The sequence below is a fragment of the Monodon monoceros genome, unplaced genomic scaffold (genome assembly GCF_005190385.1).
Source record: "Monodon monoceros isolate NGI ecotype Baffin Bay Population unplaced genomic scaffold, NGI_Narwhal_1 Super_Scaffold_6, whole genome shotgun sequence".
Lineage (NCBI taxonomy): Eukaryota > Metazoa > Chordata > Mammalia > Artiodactyla > Monodontidae > Monodon > Monodon monoceros.
In genome coordinates, this window is record NW_021703783.1 from 21016598 (window position 1) to 21037596 (window position 20999).

Below are 20999 nucleotides of genomic sequence, written 5' to 3' on the forward strand. Positions count from 1 at the left end.
TGTCCTTCCAGGTACCTCTGGTTTTGATCCCACTGTTTGTCAAATTAAGTACTAAATATTCCCAAAGGTCCTGAACATATCTCAGCAAACGAACAACTGAAAATGTCTCCAAAGTGTTAGAGAAACCTCTAAAAGCCTTGGGCATTTTTTCTAATGATCTCTATTTTGTTTGTTCCTCTTCAATATCATACTATGAGTAATGGGAGAGGCAAAGGGGCTTAGCGATGCTCACAGGCCATTACTAGCACAGGCTGCGGGACTTATCCTCTTAGACCCTTTCCTCCTAGTTTATTGGATTCTCTTTCATTACTTTTACTTTTCTGCATGATCCTTTCTTTTCTGTCTCTTACTTTCTGTCCCCAATAAATACTAGTTCAAAATATCAATTCTCTTATCAAAAATGAGAGTTTGTTTGCCAGAAGAAAATATATTCCCCAAATACCTTGATCTATTCACATCTCCCCTAACAATATCCCAGAAGAGGTTTTGTGATAATTCAAAGACTCAGACAGTGGATAGTCCAACAGCTTGGTGTAGGGTTTGAAGGCAGGGGTGAGGAAGTTTTAAGCTTCTGTTAATATTTCAGGGTCTTGATCCTGTCACTAGAGGGATGTAGAGGCACAAATGTATTTCCTAAGATTCTAACCCCTAGAAGCTATATATTAACTTATTTAAAATGTATGTTTTAATGCACACTAGTATAAATATTCCTTATGGGACCTAGTAGTAAAGAATAAAGTTGAAGTATTGGAGGCGAAAAAATATACAGAGGGAGAAACATCCCCAAACTTGTTATATTCTTGTTTTTCTCATTTCACCAGAAGACAGGAAACATTTTCTAAGGGCCTCTAGGTACAAACCAGGCTTAAAGTGTATAGAATTCAGATGAGTTGTTTTGTGAACAAATATGAAGAACTTCCTTATTTTATTTTGCATAAATCCTTGAGGGTAAAAGCTACGTCAATTATGAAGAATTAAAAACTTCTTCTAAAGTTCTACTGGCTTAAGCACTTAAATCAACTTGGTAAATGCACCTATTTTTAAGGACCAAAAATTAAAGTGGTAGCAAAATGGAAGTTTTCCTACCAAACTGTTAAGAGTAGTTACCTCTGACCTGGAGGGAGAGAAAATGTAGTCTTTGAATTGAGCCACAGACATGCTTCAACTTGCCATGTGCTCTAAAATCTTCTCTCTCTAGGAGGGTCAAGATTAGGAGGCCATAATCTCCAAGGAGCCTGGAGTAACAGATTTTCCCAACTGGGTTCATCAACTACAGATTTTTAGAAGTTTTCCAAAAAGGCTATTTCAGTAAATGAACACTCTTACCGGCAAGTGACTTTTTGTTTCCATCCTTCCAAAGCTTAATATCTCTCTTTCTTCTCCTGCCCATTAAAATCCAGGACGAGTGCCTGTTCTCTTGGGTGTGCACTGCTTGGATGAGAATGAGACAGTTCATGTTGCAATAAGCTTGTGGGCTCTCCTCCCTCCTGTCCTGGTTCTGGAGAGAGTTCTGACAGGAGAGGATGGATAGACACACGGATCAGTATGTCTTAAAAATTCAAGCACGAGAGCCCGGCAAAATGCGGGTCTTAATGTGAAAGCTAAAGATGGGTCAGCGTCTCTGCAGCAGTCTTCTCTCACAGTGAAGTCACCTGGTGATTCCTTGTCACAGAATCCAGAGGCTTGGACCCGTCTCCTCTTTGCAGCAACTGATGCTCTGAACTCTGACACGGAAATACTCATCTCTTGGCTTCTAACACGCTCCATTGCCTGGTTCTTCTTCTACCCTTTTCAGTGTCTTCTTTTCTACTTATTTTACTTGTCTTTCTCTTTTTTCCTAAATGGGAGATTCCCCCAGGTTGTGTCTCTGGCTTTCTCTTCTCCTCTCTCTGCATTTCTCCCTTCTCCCACCTCTTCCTAACCTGAAGGCTTCAACTGTCATTCCATGTGGACGATGCCACTGAAAACTGTCAATTACTGAGTATCTACCATGAGCTGGACACTTTGAAAAAAATATTTATTTTACTTTATTTATTTCCTTTATTTTTTTGGCTGTGTCGGGTCTTAGCTGCAGCATACGGGATCTTAGTTGAGGCACACGGGATCTTTGTTGAGGCACGTGCGATCTTTCATTGCTGCATGCAGGCTCTCTCGTTGAGGCGCACGAGCTCAGTAGTTGTGGTGCGCGGGCTTAGATGTCCCACGGCATGTGGGATCTTAGCTCCCCGACCAGGGATCGAACCCTCGTCCCCTGCATCGGAAGGTGGATTCTTTACCCCTGGACCACCAGGGAAGTCCCGAGCTGGACACTTTTTACATGTCATCTCACTGATCTCACACCAATTTTCTGCCTTTTAGGTGAGGAGGCAGAATCTCAGGGAGGTTTGAAGACTCACCCGAGACATCAAGACCACACAGCAGACGTGCTAGAGCCAGTGTTGGAGTTCAGGTCTTTCTGGCTGTAAGGCCCACGCTGTTGTCACTACACCGGCCCTCCTAACCCATGACTCGGCCTCCGGTCTCATTTCAAAATCCACAAGTCTTCTTCTCTGACTGGTTTCTCCTCCTAACAGAGACTTTCTGAAACCGTTCACCACCTTTCTCCCAATGACCCGGCTCACAGTGGCGGGAGTCTCTGTCTCATCTCGCGGTCCTCCCCTTGCCCCGCTTCTCCACACCCACCTCCTAATCTCACCAGCTGCCAAATGCTACCTCTGACTTCATCTTTCCCTTCTCCCAACCAGCCGACACACCACTTCCTGAGCACTGTTCCCCAGGCCACATTCTTCCCTTAGGTAAAATCTTCGGTGGCTTCCCACTGCTGAGAGAAAATAATGTCCAAATACCTACACTTCTTGCTCAAAAGTCCAATCTACTTTTTGGGTCATATCTCTCAGAACTTCCTGACACGTAAACTGTGTACCAGTGAAACCGGGCAACTAACTATCCCCTGAGTGTCTGAATGTCCCATTTCTATGCTTTTGTTCAGGTTGCTCCTTCTTATAGGAACTCACTCTGAATCCAGCAGACACTCCCCATCCGCACAAACTCTACCCCTTCTCATGTAATGCACACGCAGACACATACACACACACACACACACACACACACACACACACCGATTCCCCTCCACCACCTTCCAGTTGGATGTCACTTTACATCTTTAAGCCTTCCCAGACTTCCATCTGTTCCACTCTTGGGGAACTTAGCCTGTTCTACTTTGGGTTTATTGCCCCCCTCCTCTTCTTAGTAAGCTCTAAATCCCTTGGCACAGAAGGGACATTTCAGACTCCTCAGCGTATTCCCTGCAATCTTTTAGTCCAAGGGACATAATGGATGCCTGCCAAATACATATTAATTCAATGTAGTCAAACTTCGGTAAAATCTAGCAGTATGAGGTCACATTTTAAATGCAATGCTGTACATGATTCTCCCCTAGCAAGAAGAAACAAAATGTTTCACACAGTCTCTGAGCATCTTGAGATCAAGACTGTTTAAATGATGACTATGAGTGCATAGCCTCAAAATGATTACCTTTTTTCCTAATGTAGAAGGGAGAGAGGGCAGAAAAGGATTTGTGGAGAAAAACAATGTTAGGTTCTGCCCACTGTCATATGAAGAATGGAGAGAAAATAACTTACGGTAGAATGCACGTCAATAAGATAGGATGGCAAATGCTGAATGATAAAAATTCAATTTACATGTAGCTCTCCTGTGACACATAAATATTGTCAGGTAAGGTAAACTACTGCAATATTAACCTGTACTTAGTGAGATGTTAGCCTCTGAAAATGTTCTTTGGTTTTTCCCTATATTGTGTTTATGTCTTCCTAAGTGGATGATAAGTTCGCAGAGGGGAAGACATAGACCCACTGTTACCCGGCTCTTCTGACACTTTGGTGTTTACTAAATGTTATCCTTGGGATTGAGCATCAAAGAGGGTCATGACTCTTCTAAGGTCTCATTCTCAAAGAGTTATTAACACAATTTTGGAGGATGATTTTTGAGAAGATATCCAATATATGGCTATGTTTATACACAAGAATTTATATCAGATTCAATGATACTCACTCCCTAATTGTGTATCATGGATACAAGAAAGTTGTAACTTTGACTTCTCTTTAAGCCTGTTAGTTTTAATCTTCTATGAAGCAGAAGAAAGTTCAAATCATGGACAACCACGCCCTCTGTGCAATGCTACTGATCTTAAGGAGGAGTTACAAGCAACTGGATGCAGCAAGATCAGTGCAAATCCATCACCAACACCAGTCAATCTATCCAAAATGTGTGCTGACAAAAAGCCAGTGCTCTCCCATTGGGACTGAACATTATCCTCTCCCCGAACACAATTTAATTGCTTAAATCCTTAATTTCTGCAACTCAAGGAATTTCTTAAAGTATGAATCTCCTTTTGCCAATGGCAAAGTTCCAGGTTTGGGGAATTGAGACATTAGTGATGACAGGAGGCATGAGGTCAGAGGATGACAGACAGGACTGAATTCACTGCACAGAGAATTCTCCAGGAAATACCATCTGCACACCTGAGGCTTAGGTTTGGTGTGTATAACCAAGAAGTCCACTAGGAACCAATGATTTAGCCGGGATAGGGGCTCTTCAATGACTGCCAGTCCTATTTAAAAGTTAACAAAATGATTGCTAGAAACTTTATGTTCTGGGAGAAAGGTAGGGTAGGAAAGGTGAAAGCAGACAAAATGCAACATAGTCACAGATGCAAACCCTCTTCTCACTCACCACAATCATTTGAGCCACGTAACTTTCAGGTCCGGTGTATTCAGTTGGGTCTTTCACCTTCACCAGGACTAGGAAGTACAAATAATGCCACATATTGTGTTCTGACTTGATGTGCTCCTCAAAAGAAACCGTTTTATTATCAAACTTGTCCCTCTCGAGTCCTGCAAATCACAGGAGACACAATGTGTGTAATTTAATCAGTACTCACTTCTTGGCATAAAAACAGAACATAATAATTATTGTGAAAAAACACTTTCTGAAAGACCATGACAATTTAAAATGTTATGATTAAAAACAACGTAGTATATAAGGACTGCAGAAAAAAAGTCAGACTTTTTAATTTCTTTCCTGTGGATCCTTAGAAATGCACAGTCCTATTATAGATGTAAAATTTGCAGGCAATTTTAAATATAGCTGTATCAAAATTGTCAAATTAAACTGGACCGCAAGTCTAAGAAAAAGAAGTCAAAATGATTGTGCAAGAAAAATCACGCTTGCTAATCAGGACAGAAAGAAAGTGTCATTTTAACCAGAAACTTGGATAAAAGGAGAAAAGGCAGCTAACAGTCATCTCTTCAAAACCACTTGTAATCAGTGAAGGGCAAACGGATGTCCACAGATATCTGGGCTCTGAGTGCAGTAAGGACTCACAGGCTCATTCCACCCCTTAGACTACTGTGTTCCAGGCATTTTGGGGAGGGGAAGGTCTGCTCAATTTCCAGGGCATATTTTTAGCCTCTGGAAGGACACGGAGCAGTAATCTCACTGGGTAGTAAGATTCTTTTCTCTCAAAGGTTGAAGCGCAGATGAAAGGAAATGAATGGGGATGAAGAAAAACATCTATGGAAAAATGAATTATACTGCCAAGTAAAATGGGATGTTGGGATTCAGTCTGGTTTTGCAGTTCAGATACTGGAGGAGAAATCTGGAAATTGAATTCCAAACCTGGCTACTCTCTTCCTAAACATATATACATATATTTTTTTTTAAAAAAAAGGTCATTTGGCCATTTAGGCATGAAGAAGACCCTTTAAACAATAAGATGCAAAACAAAGTACGAAAGTACGATAAGTAAAAAACCTGTCCCCAATGAAGGCGTGACCCTTTAAATTATATTACTGGATATTTTTACGGGAAATACCATAAAGTTTGGCTGGCAGATGGCTATGCCTCATCTTGCTTGACCTATCAACAGCTCAGCATGCTTCAAATAAAATCCAATCCTCTCCCCCAAACCTGCTCCACCCATGTTCTCTTTTCATTCCATGACAACTCCGTTCTTCCAGTTTTCAAGCCAAAAGTCTAGGAGTCAACCCTGAATCCTCTCTCTCTCTCTCTCACACATGCCACATCCAATTCATGTTGAAATTCTTTTGGCTCTACCTTCAACATATACCCAGAATCTGATTGCTTCTCACCACCTCCATGGTTACCACTCTGGTCTGAGCCATGATCATGTCTCATCTGGATTACCCAAATAATCTCCAGACCCCTTGTTTCCACCTTTATTCTCTGTGGCCTATTCTCAACACAGCAGCCAGAGTGATTCTTTAAAAACCCGAGCAGGATGGTGTCCCTCCTCTGTTCCAAACACTGCGGTGGCTCACCTCCTCAGAATAAAGGTCAAAGTTCTTACAGTGCCCTACAAGTAGGGTTGCCGGGGAAAATACAGGATGCCCAGTTAAGTTCAAAGTTTGGAAAAACATCGAATAATTGTTGAGTTTAACTACATCCCACGCAATATCTTTTTGCTAAGCCCTAAGTGATGTGGCCCTCCAGCCTCTCTAACTTTGTCTCCCTCTATCTTCTCCCTTGCTAACTCTCCTCCAGCCACAATGGCTTCCCTGCTGATCCTTGCACCCAGACCCCTGCCTCAGGGCCTTTGAACTGGCTGTTTCCTCTGCCCACAACCCTCTTCTCTCTGGTATCTCTTTGACTAACTCACTTACCTTCCAGTTTTTCTCAAATCTCACCTTCTCAATGCGGCTTAACTTGATCACTTTATTTAATCCTATAGCCTGTCTCTTCCGTTTTGCCGATACTTTTGATCACTCTTTCCTTGTCCCCTTCCTTTTCCTAGAGTGCTTATCACCTCTTAACAGACTGAATATAGCCATATCAAAGGTGTTCTATTAAACTGGACCACAAGTCTCAATTACAGAGGTAAAAGTGATTGTGCAAGAAAAATCCAGCCTGCCAACTGGCACAGAAAAGAGGAATATCATTTTATCCAGGAACTTAGATATGAGCTTATTATGTTGATTATTTATTGCATGTCCATGGGCAGATATATGTGCCTCTTTTCTTCACCAATGGTCCCAATAGCTTAGAATATTGCCTGGTACATAGTCGGCACTGAATAAAATATTAATTGAGTGAATTAAGAATAGGTCACTAAGAATATAACAGAACTGAAGAGATGCAGAAAGAGTAGGATATAAGCAGAAAGCAATGAGGCAGTAGAAGCTGTGGACTGGCAGAAACCAGGAGGTAGAGCAGCAAGTAGAGAGAAGCAATTAGAATAGGGAAGCCATTCTAGACAGAGAGAAAGGGGAAGCTGAGAAAAAAGTTGTTGGGTAATAGTGTATGGTGGGGCTGAGGGTCTTGCTTTAGTTTCATGAATAGCATCTGGCTCTCCATGATGGCTCTTTGCTTACTGCACCTGTTATCTTAAATTGCTCACGTATTGTTTCAATAAATTCTCATTACTTTAAGAAAAAAAAGAATATGTCACTCATAAAATATTGTTCCACTAGGATGGCTATAATCAAAAACAGATAATAGCAATGTGGATGACGACATGGATAACTTGGAAGCCTCCTACACTACTGATGGAAATGTAAGATAGTGTAACTTTACAAAATAGCTTGGCAGTTCTGCAAAAGGTTGAACACAGAGTTACCATGTGTACCAGCAATTCCACTCCTAGGTATATACACAAAAGAAAAACATATGTCCACACAAAAGCATGTACATGAATATCCAGCATTATTCATAATAGCCAAAAAGTAGAAACAACCCAAATGTTCATCAGCTGATAAAAAGATAAACAAAATACGGTATATCCATACAGTGGATATTTTTCTGCAATAAAAAGAAAGGAAGTGCTGATACATGCTATAACATGAACCTTGAAAACATACCAAGTGAAAGAAGCAAGTCACAGAAGACCACATATTTTACGATTCCATTTATATGAAATGTCCAGGATAGGCAAATCTATAGCAACAGAAAGTAGATCAATGGTTGCCTAGGGCTGAGGTGGATGGAAGGTTTGGTGGGAAGGAAGGGAGCAGTGATGGCTAAAGGATATGAGGTTTCTTTTGAGGGCCAATGAAAATGTTCTAAAATTGATTGTGATGATGGATGGAGAACTCTGAATATACTAAACCCACTGCATTATACACTTTAAGTGGGTGAATCATACAGTATGTGAATTGTACCTCAACAGAGTTATTACCAAAAAAAAAGGGAGAAAATTTTAAAGTAGCTTTCTCCTAGAATTCAATTCAAACAATTCCCTACCTGTTGCAAGATACATAGGACTATAAAGATAATGTCTACCATCAATTAACCTATAATATGGGAGAGGAAACAGACAACTTGTTTTATATTCTGAAGTGATACAATCTGCCAAGGAAACATAAAGGAGGACAAAATGAGTTCTGACCAGGTACCTTTTAAAAGGTTTCAAAGAGGCATAAAGCTTTAAATGTCTGGCCTATGAAACATGATCATGGCAAGTGGAGAAGAGACGAATGGTAAGAAAAGGTACTTAACTTTTATTGAGCACCTATTTATGCTGACAACTATAAAGATGTCCAAATATGCTATAATTACAATAATCCGAGCTGACCTTTTAGCATGTGAGGAAAGAGATTCAGAGGGATTCAATTAATTGCTCAAGTTAACACCTCTATTTAGTGGAAAAGTCAGCCAGTATTTAAATAAAAATATTCCTGACTCCAAAGCCATGTTCTTTTGCCTCTGGGCTGAGGAAATAGCACAGCAAAGCTAGAGATGAGAGTAAATGCCCTGTTTAGGGGACTGTCAGTTCCTCTGGTGTGGCCAGGAGGGAACACTCAGAAATTAAGATGAAATGGTACATTTGGCACAAACCATGAAAAGTATTAAACACAAAGCTAAGGAGTCTGTGCTTTATGCTGAAGATTTTTGAGTGAGCCTGGCATACTGGGAGCTGTGCTTTAAGTAACTCCCTGTGCCAGGATTTAGAGGAAGACTGTGAGAGAAGAGGCTAAGGGTAGGAGTCCAGGGGACTGGGACAGGGGAGGAGGGATATAAGGGAGGGAAACTGGTTGTCTTTCATCTTCACTGGGTCTTGCTCTCTAAGCTTGATCATCCATTCCCATGGTTTCAACCATCATCATGCTGATGAGTTCTCGATCTTTATCCCCAGTACTGACCCTTCTTCTCAACTTTAGATTCTACTTCCCGCTGCCTCCTGGATAACTTATGGGCATGTCAAACTCAACTCATCAAAGATTTGTTTCTTTAGCCCTTCTTCTTCCCCTCTGTTAATGAAATCCCTGTCCACCAGTGAACTTGAAGTCGCCCTCAGACTCATGCACTGACTATGCACTCTGTGCACATGTCTTGTAGTCACTCTGACTTTCTCACCATTCTCCAAACACACCAACTCCTCTGAAAACTCTACGCCCCCATCTAGTCTCTTTCCCACTTTACAAGAATTTCTTCTCCAAGAGCCAACTCAACCACTGCCACAGCTCTGACTCCCTTGGTTGGTCCTCTCTGTGTCTTTGCTATGAAAATTTGTCTGTTTCTATCTTAGGCTCTACTACTTTGTCTGATCTATTCTTGTATTACCGGCACCTGGCATAGTAGCTGGAAAACAGTAGGCATTCAACTAAAGTTCACAGAATAATTGAATGTATCAATAATAAAGATTGAAGAGGACTCTGGGGTAGAAACTGAAGAGGGCTTGATGTCCGATTAGAGGTACCAATTTAGGAGGAATCAAGGACTACTCGATATTCTGACTTGAATGACCAAGTTTAAGGTAATATCACTAAATCAAGAGGAAAAAAAATAGAAGGAAGAGATTTTAAAGGGAGGGTGTATTTGATTTTAGATGTGTTGAGTTTAAGATGCCTACGGAACAACCAATGTTGGGATGTTAGGTAGGAAGCTGGAAATTCCAAACAGCATTCAAGATATAACTCCACTAGTCCAAGGATAAATGACATAAAATGAACAATGAAAGCCAGAGCATCAGATGAGACAACCAAGGGAGAAAGAAAGGAAGGGTAAGAGGAGCTCTGTGTGCTCAATACAAACTTTTCAGGAAAAATGTTAAGACTACACTTATGTTGTGTTTCCCACCCAGTATGACTAAGGTAAGGGAACATACCCACTCACTAGCCAGGCGTCCACATTCCTCTTCTCTGCTTTATTTTTCTCCATAGTCATCATTTGACATTCTATGTATGCTGGAAAATAAGTTCCATGATGGAAGTGTTTTTTGTCTGTTTTTGTTCACTGCAATACCCTAGCACTTAGTAGATGCTCAGTAAGTAACGGTTGAACAAATAGGTGAATGAATGACTTTCACGCATAAGTATAGACAATAAAGATAATAAAATAATGCGCAAAGTATAGAGAAGGGACTAATTACCAAGAGAAGAACCTAGATGGCCCCCCTCACAATTTAGCCTTTATATCCTATTATATCATCTAGAAAGATCTTTAATTCTAGGAACCTGACCCTCCTATGATAGGAGTTCTGACCTATCATCAAATCCTTTCTCCATTTTGTTATTTTGTCACACCTGGTCTGTTGACATCTCCTTTTCACTGGATTTTTCACCTCTAGTAATTCAAAATTAATAGTTAATGCGGACAACAGAGTCGATTTGTTTCCATGCTTACTGCTTCAGCTCTGTCATGTGCTCATCATCACCTCATCATGACCACCTTCTGGACCACTAGCAACTGTTTTCTGAATCCCAACTCTGAAACATCTGGTTCACTGTCTTCAGGGCTAGGAAAGTCCCATTTTCTCTCACTGCCTGTCACAGTACCCACCTCTTCTGTTGCTACTATGGGCATCCTCGGAATACTCCTGGGGCCAACTCCTACTGTGGAGAATCTCTACTCTGTTATTTGATACTATATCTCCCTTTGGATCACAATTTAACACCGAACTCCTCCAGGAACCATTTCTAGATTAATTACAGCTATTTGATAGCCTATTAATACAACCCCCAAATATCCCGAATGTTTATTCTTGTAATTAAGATCTTCTAATATATATGGTATATATTAGATCTTATATGTGGTAAGTGATTCCAGGAATGAATGCATATCTAGATATACTTTATCACAACACTTCCCACATGTTTCTGCCCTTTGAGGGCAGAGAATAAAGAACCTTTATGTTACTGAGGTCACAGGGATTAGCAGCTAAAAGAGCTTGAAAACACTTTTCAATATTTAAGTAAGTTTCTATTTTATTTCAAATGTTCACATTAAATTTGTTCTACTTTACAAAGTATTTGTTCTAATATAAAAATACTATTTGAATTGGCTCTCAGGTTAATTCACCTCAATGGTCTCTCAAATTTGTTAATAAATGTGAAGCTTCTGAAAAATAGGCCATGTTGATCTAATACCTTCTGATATATCACCCTATATCCCTGTGGACATGTGTGTGCCACAGAAACAGTACCATACATGTGACAAAACTTGGGATAACTTGGAATTAGTGCATCTAACTTTTTTGTCTGCAGTATATAGCAATTTAGGACTTACTTGCTTTATCTTCCTTTTATAGGTTATAAGCCACATAAGTATAGAGACAATGTTAATTTGGAGGTGACTAATTGGATAGTCATTCATTAAGCAAATATTTATGAATGATCCCTAATATACACTACGGAAGCACAAAAATGGATAAGATGTAGATGTGGATCTCCTAAAGACGAGAAGTTATCATGTATTGAGAGCTTATTCTCAGTTAAGCATGGAGCTAAGAATTTTTAGATACAGGATTTCATTTATACCCACCACAACCCCAAAACATGGCATTATATTCCTCACTTTCAAGGTGAAAGGAAACTTGACCAAGACCACATAGCCAGGATGTGGAACCAGTGTAGACCCATGTCTACTTGATGGTAAAGTTCATATACTTTCTATAATATGATAAGGCATAGTATACAACAGAGTAGATGAGACAATGAAAAATATGTACAGTACTATATAGCTAATTGTGATCGACAAATTTAGGAGCAGATGTGTTTGCTTCTGGTTAGTGAGACCAGAGAAAGCTGAATTCATGGAACAACGGCTTTAGATCTGGGTCTCAGAGACAGGGCAGTAGTTCAACAGCTTAGGAGTTTGGGTATTCCAAACAGAAACACCATAACAGAGAACACATGAGAGAGAGTTAAAGGTGAGTAATGCAGTTGAACCAGAACCTGAGCTATAAATGGGAGAACAGTGGATGAAAAGGCAGGCAAAAAAGAAGGGGCCCAATTGTGGGGCAGCTTACATGCCAGGAAAATCAGAATTTTAGAGTTATAGACTGTACAATGTTATTGATAGGCTTTTGAGTAAGGAAATGAGTTCAAAGTGGAAAATTCTGTCTGGCAGCACTGAACGGTCCACTTGGGGGGTATGAGCAAGGGTGAGCCTCAAAAACCAAGGTGTGGCCGTGGGAACATGTGGAAGGAAGCGAGACTGTGAAAGCAGATTCATTACCATGCAGTAACTAGTGCACCTGGAAGAGGAAAAAGGAGATGCTTAAAGTGATGGAGAAGTTCCCAGCCCAGTGGGGTATCATTAATTGCAATACAGAAGACAAGATAAGTTGCCAGGTTAGAGGAAGGAGATGGAAAGGCATGATGCACTGGTTTGCAGACATGGTAAAATTGGCTGCCAGGAAGTCATATCTTTTTAAATGTCAATCAACCATGGAAAATAAAGAACAAAAGCCTGCAGAGAGGTTGGAGCCCTGGCTGCATATTTGGCAATAATCTACATAAAGTGGTGTTAAAGAGAAGGGCAGAGGGAAGAGACAAGGAGTCTATGATAAAATCAGAACCTCTGATCCAGGGGTTGGGAGAACGACTAGGGCCTTGTGATAGACCCAGAGAACGTGCAATCTGAGCTAGAAGAAAAGGTCAGCAGGAAGTTCATGATGAGATCTGAGACAAGCATTTCAACTTGGTGATGAAGGTTATTGTGGTATTTTAAGGAATTTACAGGCTACAGGCTTTTTGATAACTGTGAAAAGCCAGAGAGAATTTTGACATTGAAGGGAAAGCTCAGAGGAGCAGAAATAGGGGTGAAGTGACACGCTTATTTTGCTGTTCATGTTTTCTTGTTGTTATAATAGCGGGGACAGGATCATGTCTTAGAATGAAGCTCAGTCTACCGATAGATTTTTCCAAAGAACTCATGTTTCGGAGGTAGTGTGCTGACATAACAGTTATTACGATTGTGAAGAAAAAGCCTTCCAGGAAGCAGTGTAAAGGCAAGACCATGAGACACAGGAAGATCTTCAAAGGTACTACCTTTCTTCCTCTGTGGGACTCACCCTTCTATATAATAACTCTCTTCCCCAAATCTCCCAATAATTGCACAACATCTTTCTGGCGCCATGTCAATCTTGTGTTCCTCCATCTAATCTAGACATATGAAGAGAAGACTCTTCTTTTTGTGTCATTTCCTTCCAGTAAGTCCCTCCCCAGCACTGTGCAATCTGGTATCTGCCCTTACCTTCCTGGAAACTCCTCTCTAAAACCTCCAAAACCTCCTAAACGAGAAATTCAAAGGCTCTGCTTCAGTTCATGCTACTGCTTTGACACAGCTGATAATCAATTCTTTTGTTCCCAAGGGTGTTTTCTCCCCTCACTTCCACGTTCCACACATGTCCGGTTGTCCTCACACCATTCGGACTGGAAAGGTTTTGTGAGTGTGTGATCCCCTTTCTCTTTCAACTTTTCAATGCTGACGTTTTCCATGTGAGCTCCCATCATCTCCTCCTCTCACTTGGAAGCCTTCCTCCACACTCCAGCTTTTTCTATGTCATACGGGCTGAGGATTCCCCGATACTGTCTCCTTCTCTGAGGCTCAGACCCATATGTTGACCTCTGTGCTGAGTGTATCCCACTGGGCTGTTCTGTACATACCTCAATTTCAGTACTTCCAAAGCCAAATTCAGTACATGCCTATGTAAAATTGTTTTTCTTCTTCTATTCTCAAACTCAGCTGTTGGTACAGCCATCCACCCAGGCACCCACGCTCTCTCATATCCATTCCAAACCAAACCATTGAGATTTAAAAATTCTATCTCCCCAATATTTCTTAACTTTGTCCTCTAATCCTGAATACTGCCACCACCACCTCTCCCGGATCAAGGTTTTGTTACCTCTCATGGACTATGGCAATAACCTTCTCCCTAGTTACTATGGCAATAACCTTCTACCTAGTTACTCTGCCTCCAATATTGTCCCCTGATGAACAACTTCCCATAGCTGCCACAGTGCTCGAAAATAAAAATTAGACCCTGCATCCTCTACTTAAAATTCTTTCATTGTTCGCCATCTTCTATAAGTCCACAGGATGAAGTCCAAGCCTTCTAATATAAAAGGCCACACATGATCTGGCCAATCTCTTTTGCTGGCATTGCCCTGCTCTGAAACTTACACTCCAGAAACACTGAGCTGTTTACTGGAAATGAAGACTCTACTCATGCTGTTCACCCCTCCATGCCTCTCCTTCTGCTGGCCACTCTGCTTCTGCCCACTTGGATATGGCTCTCTCCCTTCCATCTTTTTTTTTTTTTTTTGGCCGCGCCATGTGGCGTGCAGGATGTTAGTTCCCCAACCAGGGATCGAACCTGTGCCGCCTGCATTGGCAGCGTGGAGTCTTAACCATTGGACTACCAGGCAAGTCCCTCCATTCCATCTTTTACCATCAGCTCCACCACCATTTCTTCTAAGAAACCTTTCTTGACTCTTCCTCGGCTGCCCCCTACCACAACCCAACGAGACGTTAACAACCCGTAAACTTCTCCATCATTTCCCTTAATGCATTAGATAGCACTGATATTTACTGTGTCTGTATTCCACAACAGATTGTTGACACCCCGAAGGGCATGTCTAATTTGTGTTTGTTACCTTGGAATAGAGCTCATGATCACAGGTTAATATCTGGCATACTCCCCACCTGTTGGAGGGATGCTGGAAAGGCTTGGAAGAACCATTCAGGGAAATGAGACAGTTGATAAAAGGTGAACCAAGGAAGGAAGGGGATTTATTGCGGGTCCAGTTTAAGTTATGTAGAATAAACATCGTAGTGAGGCCCTTATGTTTGTTTCGTGACTTTTATCAAAAAGATTCTTCAGCTTGACGTGGAAAAATAGATGGTGAGTATCACCAGGAGTCGGTGATTATTCAAGGAGGGGGAAGGATCCTAGGGCGACTAAGCCAGCTACAGAGATGACTAAAGCCAGAAAGGGCTAAGGTCTATGAAGCAGAGGATAGAGCCAAAGGAAATAATGAGGACAAAGAGAAGGTTGGCTGGGCCTGAGAGAGCTAACGATAGAAGAAGAGGAGGACAGGGTGTGAGAGAGAGAGGGAGGGAGGGAGAGAGTGGCAGAAATTGAGAGAAACCACAGTTCAGAATCGAAACCGAAGTGCTGCCAGTGAGTAGAAGTTCAAGCTGCTGCATATTGGATCCATAACCTAACAAAATACAATAAAAATCATTCTATTGTTTAATCAATACGTTATTGTGACTAAAAATCTGTTTGCCAGTTGGTGGAACCTTTTGGTATTTTGTAACACACACTATAGTCAGAGAATCACACAAATTGCAGAAATAATGGCGAGTTAGCTTTGGGATGTAATTCTTCTGCTTTTTCTGGAAGCAGAGTATCCCAGTCCAATGCTCAGTTACATAATCTGAATTTTGTCCAGCTTTCATTCTGAAATAATTTTTCCCAAAGCATGGCAAACAAAAATCATTCTAGTCCCTCCTTTCTACTGGGCAGTTTCTTTCTCTATTATTATAGTATCTGGAGAACACTTACCACAGATGAAGCAGGTTGTCTTTAGAATTTCTTCTTTTTTCTGTTTTTCACTTCTGAGATCCGCAAAAGTATCAATGATAACCCCAAAAATCAAGTTAAGAACGATAATGATGACAATGAAATAAAAAAGAAGGTCATACACCACTCGGGCAGCAAACAAGGGTTCCTGAAACAAAAAATTTTAAAACATTAAAAAAAAGCCCATTGTGTATATATACATATACACACATTTTCGAGGCATGTTGATTGAGCATATCGTCTAGCAGAAAGTATATATTCAGTCATTGTTTGCTAAATATGAATAGTATTCCAAGTTGGAAAAATAAGACCCACTTTCTATCTTCGTTTTCTTTTTTTGTTTGTTTGTTTTTGTTTTTTTCGGTACGCGGGCCTCTCACTTCTGTGGCCTCTCCCATTGCGAAGCACAGGCTCCGGAAGCGCAGGCTCAGCGGCCATGGCTCACGGGCCCAGCCGCTCCGCGGCATGTGGGATCCTCCCGGACCGGGGCACGAACCCGTGTCCCCTGCATCGGCAGGCGGACTCTCAACCACTGCGCCACCAGGGAAGCCCCGATCTTCGTTTTCTTTAAGTGTTGTGAGGAAAACTTTCCAGTCTGTTCCCAGACCCCTTCCATTCCCTAGGACTTGCACTTTTCCTCTCCAAGGGAGGGACTTACTGTGTATTAAAAACCACTTTACATGTCATTGTGCTAAATGCATTTTGGTACAGTGGGCCCCTATCCCAGAAGCTGCACAAAAGGTAGACAAATACCAGTCCCGAAGGTCAGAGATCAGAGATTCGAGGAGGATCTAATGATCCGTCCATTTCTGGAGTCGATTTTGTTCTTGGCCTTATAGAGTTAAGTACATTCAACTCAGGCTTATTTCTACTTGACAAATGGTATTAAAATACACATTAGAGATCAGATAGCCTAGATGTTTCATAGATGAGGAAACATGAGATGAACGGACAACGTGATACGGCTGGCCTGTTGGAGGACTGAGATTATTCAAGCTCCCAGTGTGGCCCTTGAGACGTTGTAGCCAATGAGAAATTTTTCAGCCTTGCCATTTGAATATACGAAATCCTGTTAGAATTTGTTCAGATTTGATATTCCTCATCGATAAATAATAGAGGCTGTTCCTATTCAGAGGCAAAGAGTAAATCTTCATGCCCGAGAAACCTGATAGACAAAAGGCAGCCTGGTTTCTGTTATTTACGTAACAATCAACTCCTCCATAAAGACTATAGTCGAAATATATATAGTCGAATATAACTCTGTCCACAGTTCAAAGGTGTACAGAGTTCATGACCCTACTAACATACATAGATTTCTAGGACATTAGCTGTTTCTATGTAATCCCAGTATACAACGAATTGGTTTCAATGGCCACCGTGATACTGTTAAAGCAAACAACATAACATACAGTACCCTGAAAACAAAAACCATATTGTAAATGCTGTTAAGAAAGGTTAAAACAAGATCATGTGCTTCTTGAAAAACCATTTTTCTCCAGCTTTTACTTCTTTTGAGGGTCTTCTCAGCACATCTCCCACGCCGCCGCCGTTCCTGAGGCCCTGGTTCAGGACAGTCACAATGCACATAAGGAGGGTGTCACACGTTCTTTCAATTCCATCTTCATATTCCTCAGCAGCTACAAAAACAAACAAGTCAAACAGTACAGCAACCTCATGCTTTTAAAACACACTCTTACGTACTGTCAAAGATCTATTTCTTTATAACTGTGTCAGGACACAGTTTTCTGAAGGGATATAACACATTATTTTCCAAGCGGCAGCCCGTAAAGCCCGTGACTGACACAGACTCATAAAGCACGCATATAATATCCCCAAATCATTTTTTCTTCCATCGGTGGAAAATGACAGAATGAAAAGGACAGAATATAAGAAAGCTAGCATTCATTGCGCATTGTCGTGATGTGGGGAGATTTCAGTGAGACCTTCTGAAAACACAGTTAACTCACCCAGGAAGCAAAAGTATTGGGGCGGGGGGGAAGAGCTTGTACAAGAAAGCTAGGTGAACCCAGCTTTAAATTCTACTCTGTTCCAGAACTGGGACTTGGGCAAGTTACTTAATCTCAACGTCCTCATCTGTAAAATGGGTGGGGGGGGGTCTGTTTAAGGATTAAACCCTTCAGAGGGTTATTTAAGGATTATATTTAAGGTATGTAAAACACTTTGTACAGAGATTGGCATACCCATAGTAAGTTAAGGGCTCACAAATTGGGGCAAATGCTATTTCATTTCTTTAGTAAGTGTCTAAGCTTTCTGAATGACCAGCATGGAGCTACAGATAAGAAGCACGATGCATTTATGTAAACAATTTATTTCATGTAAATAATTTATTTTATGTGAATGTGTTTATGTGAAAATATTTAGGGACAAACGGAGAGAGATAAAAAAGTATCATGTGCAGAAAAATTCCTAGTCTTATTTCGTTTAAAGATAAAGTTACCAAATATGGTAGTAATCTCTCAGTCATTTAAAATAATAAAAAATTCACACCAAATTGGATACTAGAATCAGGATTTCCTAAATTAAGTAAGCAGAAATGTACTTTTCTTGTTACAAGATTAAAGAACCATAGTGGCACTGAATTTTGGAATGGTGTAGCCAGTCTGCATGTCACGGTGTGAATGTAAAAACAACCACCACCAAAGGAAAAAGAAAGAGAACCCTTCTATTGATAATTTTGTGTACCTGATCCACTACAAATAGCCTGTCTGGTACTTTGTTATGAAAAGGTTGATTTTCTTCTTGTAAGCTGACTTCAACATCACATGGACGAGGGATCGGCATTTTCCCTTTATTCAGAGCTGCTTCTTTCTAAAACACACTCCTCAAGACGAGGGCGGAAGTCAGAGATGGGCAAGCATCAAATGCAGCATCAAAGATACCAGCAGAGTCTGTGCTGGACCACTTCCCGTAGAGGTGAGCACCAAGGCACATTCTGACTTAGAAAGTAGAAGAAATAAAACCGCGTTTGGAGACAGGAGAAATGAGGAAGAAGTAAAGCTTGTGGTGCCAGCTGTCAGAACAGCAGAAGAGGCAAGAAAGGCAGAGAAGACAGTGAGAAAGCGCAGTCTGCACAGTGCTTGGTTAGGTCCCCGACACCTGGTGGTGGTGCTGGCTAGGAAGAATGCGAAGAAAATAGTCAGAAATGTGTATGAGAGTTAAAGGAATTTTTGAAGAGATACATGGTTTTCCAGCAATGCAGTCACGTGCAGTATGTCTATATACTACTTTGCCACGGTTAGATGTTCAATCAATCTTCTATCCAGTGGCAGGATCTGCATTCGTTTATTTAATCAGCAACCCCCTGGTCATATGACACCAATGTTTACTAAAGACTGATTAAGTGCCAGATTAATCGGTTGATGGAAGCTACAGGAAAGCGCTCCCATCTCTCCCCACTAGTTCAGAAGTGAGGTTCTTTGCTCTTTAATAAGAGGTGAGCTAGTAAAATCCACACACAATTCACATGATTAGCCATTGTGAAATAAAATAGATCGGCTGCAAATACATAAAGAGAATTGGCTTTCTGTGTGACAATGTAAACAGCGGGAGAGTGCCCAGGTCAGGGTCAATGTCAGCCATAGTCCAGTCCACTCACTCCATAACTAGTGCTTGGGCATGCCAGTTTTACACAGTAGCCTCTAGGAGCTTGGTTAATAAGGTTTTACCTTTGTGAGATGGATCTACTCATAATATGTTAAGCCAAGTTCCCAGGCCTTCAGGCTGAGAGCCAGGCCCTGAGTCACGATGAATTCACCTAAATAAATGCCACCCTGTGGAGACCTATCTACATAACCAGCTCTCCCCATGCCAAACCTGCTTCATTTCAATATATCAAGAGCCCTTGCATTAGGTGCTAGAAATACAAGTGGGAAGATGAAAGTGCTGCAGCCCCCAGGAAACTTATGGTCCCCTAGGAAATGTGGGTAGCAGATGAACAAAGGCAGTGCAGTACCATGGGTACTAAGGAGGCAGGATGGATGAGCATCTCATGGGCTGGGGTGTCGGAGGTAGCATCCTAAAGGAGGGGGCACCTGGGCTGAATATTGAAAGAGGGCATGGTTGGCCAGTAAGATCAGTGAAGACATTCCAGGCAGATAAAATGGGATGAGCGAAGGCAAACAGGCATGAAAACACATGTGGAGTGTCTGGGGAATGGCAGGTGGATTGGGATGCCAGGGCCTCTGGGATATGCAGAGGGAGTGCGGGAGCTGTAAGAAGAGAAGTAGGTAGGGCCAGGTTATGGAGAGAATCATACACCAAGCCGAAGGGTTTAAACTTTACCCTGAAAGCTATGGGGAGTCACTGGAGAATTTTAAACAGAAGAAAGGTGATTTAGCATCTAGTTGGCAAAGCAGTATGAGATAAAACATGAACTTAAATAACAAGACAAATTAACACACGATAAAAGCCACAAGAGCGGTGCAAAGAGATCAGAATAGAGAGAGAACTTTTAATACTAAGGATAATGAGAGGGGAGTCCCTCAATGGACTAAGACAGCAGTAGACAGGCATTTCACATGGCACGGGCAGAGAGCCCCGGAGTTAAAAAAATTGCTTATATGATGAAGAGCCAATAATACCAGTATGTAGAGGAGTGTAAGATATGGCTGGAGATAAACTGGCAGCTCTCTGAAAAGCTCTAGGGAGTTTGGATTTTAGTTGGCACGTAATGGAGCATCGTGGACACCTTGAGTTGTGGGTAGGGAAGGACATATTCAAAGCAGTGATTTCTGACAAGTAGCCTAGTGGTGATATAGTGGGTAAATTGAGGGGGAGAGAATAATTGGAGGTAGAAAGACCACTTAGGAGGCAGTTGCAATAATTCAGGCATGATGTGCTATGAGCCTCAACCAGAGTAATGGCTGTGAGAATGGAAAGGATGAAAGATCGGGAGCTGACGGGACTTGGTATGAAGGAGACGGCAACGTGAAGTATCAGACTGAAGCTTCCAGCCAGCGGTGACCTGGGAAAGGATGGTCTCACTAAACCACAGAAACAGACCATCTGGAAGGAAGAACTGGATGCCGGGGCTTTGATAAAGACAAGGAAAGAATCTCAGATGATTTTTACGTTTATCGGACAAGAAGACTTTTAAAAGGCTAGAGAGGACAAGAGCTGGGAGAGTACTGTG

The 20999-nt window shown here is 41.4% G+C and overlaps 1 protein-coding gene across 1 annotated transcript in view; it reads right to left on the reverse strand.

Moving 5' to 3' along the window:
- ITPR2 (inositol 1,4,5-trisphosphate receptor type 2) overlaps positions 1-20999 on the reverse strand; it is a 525336-nt gene that overhangs the window by 50200 nt on the left and 454137 nt on the right. Inside the window, exons 53-55 of the mRNA XM_029205992.1 lie at positions 17354-17484; positions 15830-15995; positions 4753-4913 (exon numbers count right to left, since the gene is read on the reverse strand). Coding sequence (XP_029061825.1) covers positions 4753-4913; positions 15830-15995; positions 17354-17484 — 458 coding nt within the window. The remainder of the gene's footprint in view (positions 1-4752; positions 4914-15829; positions 15996-17353; positions 17485-20999) is intronic.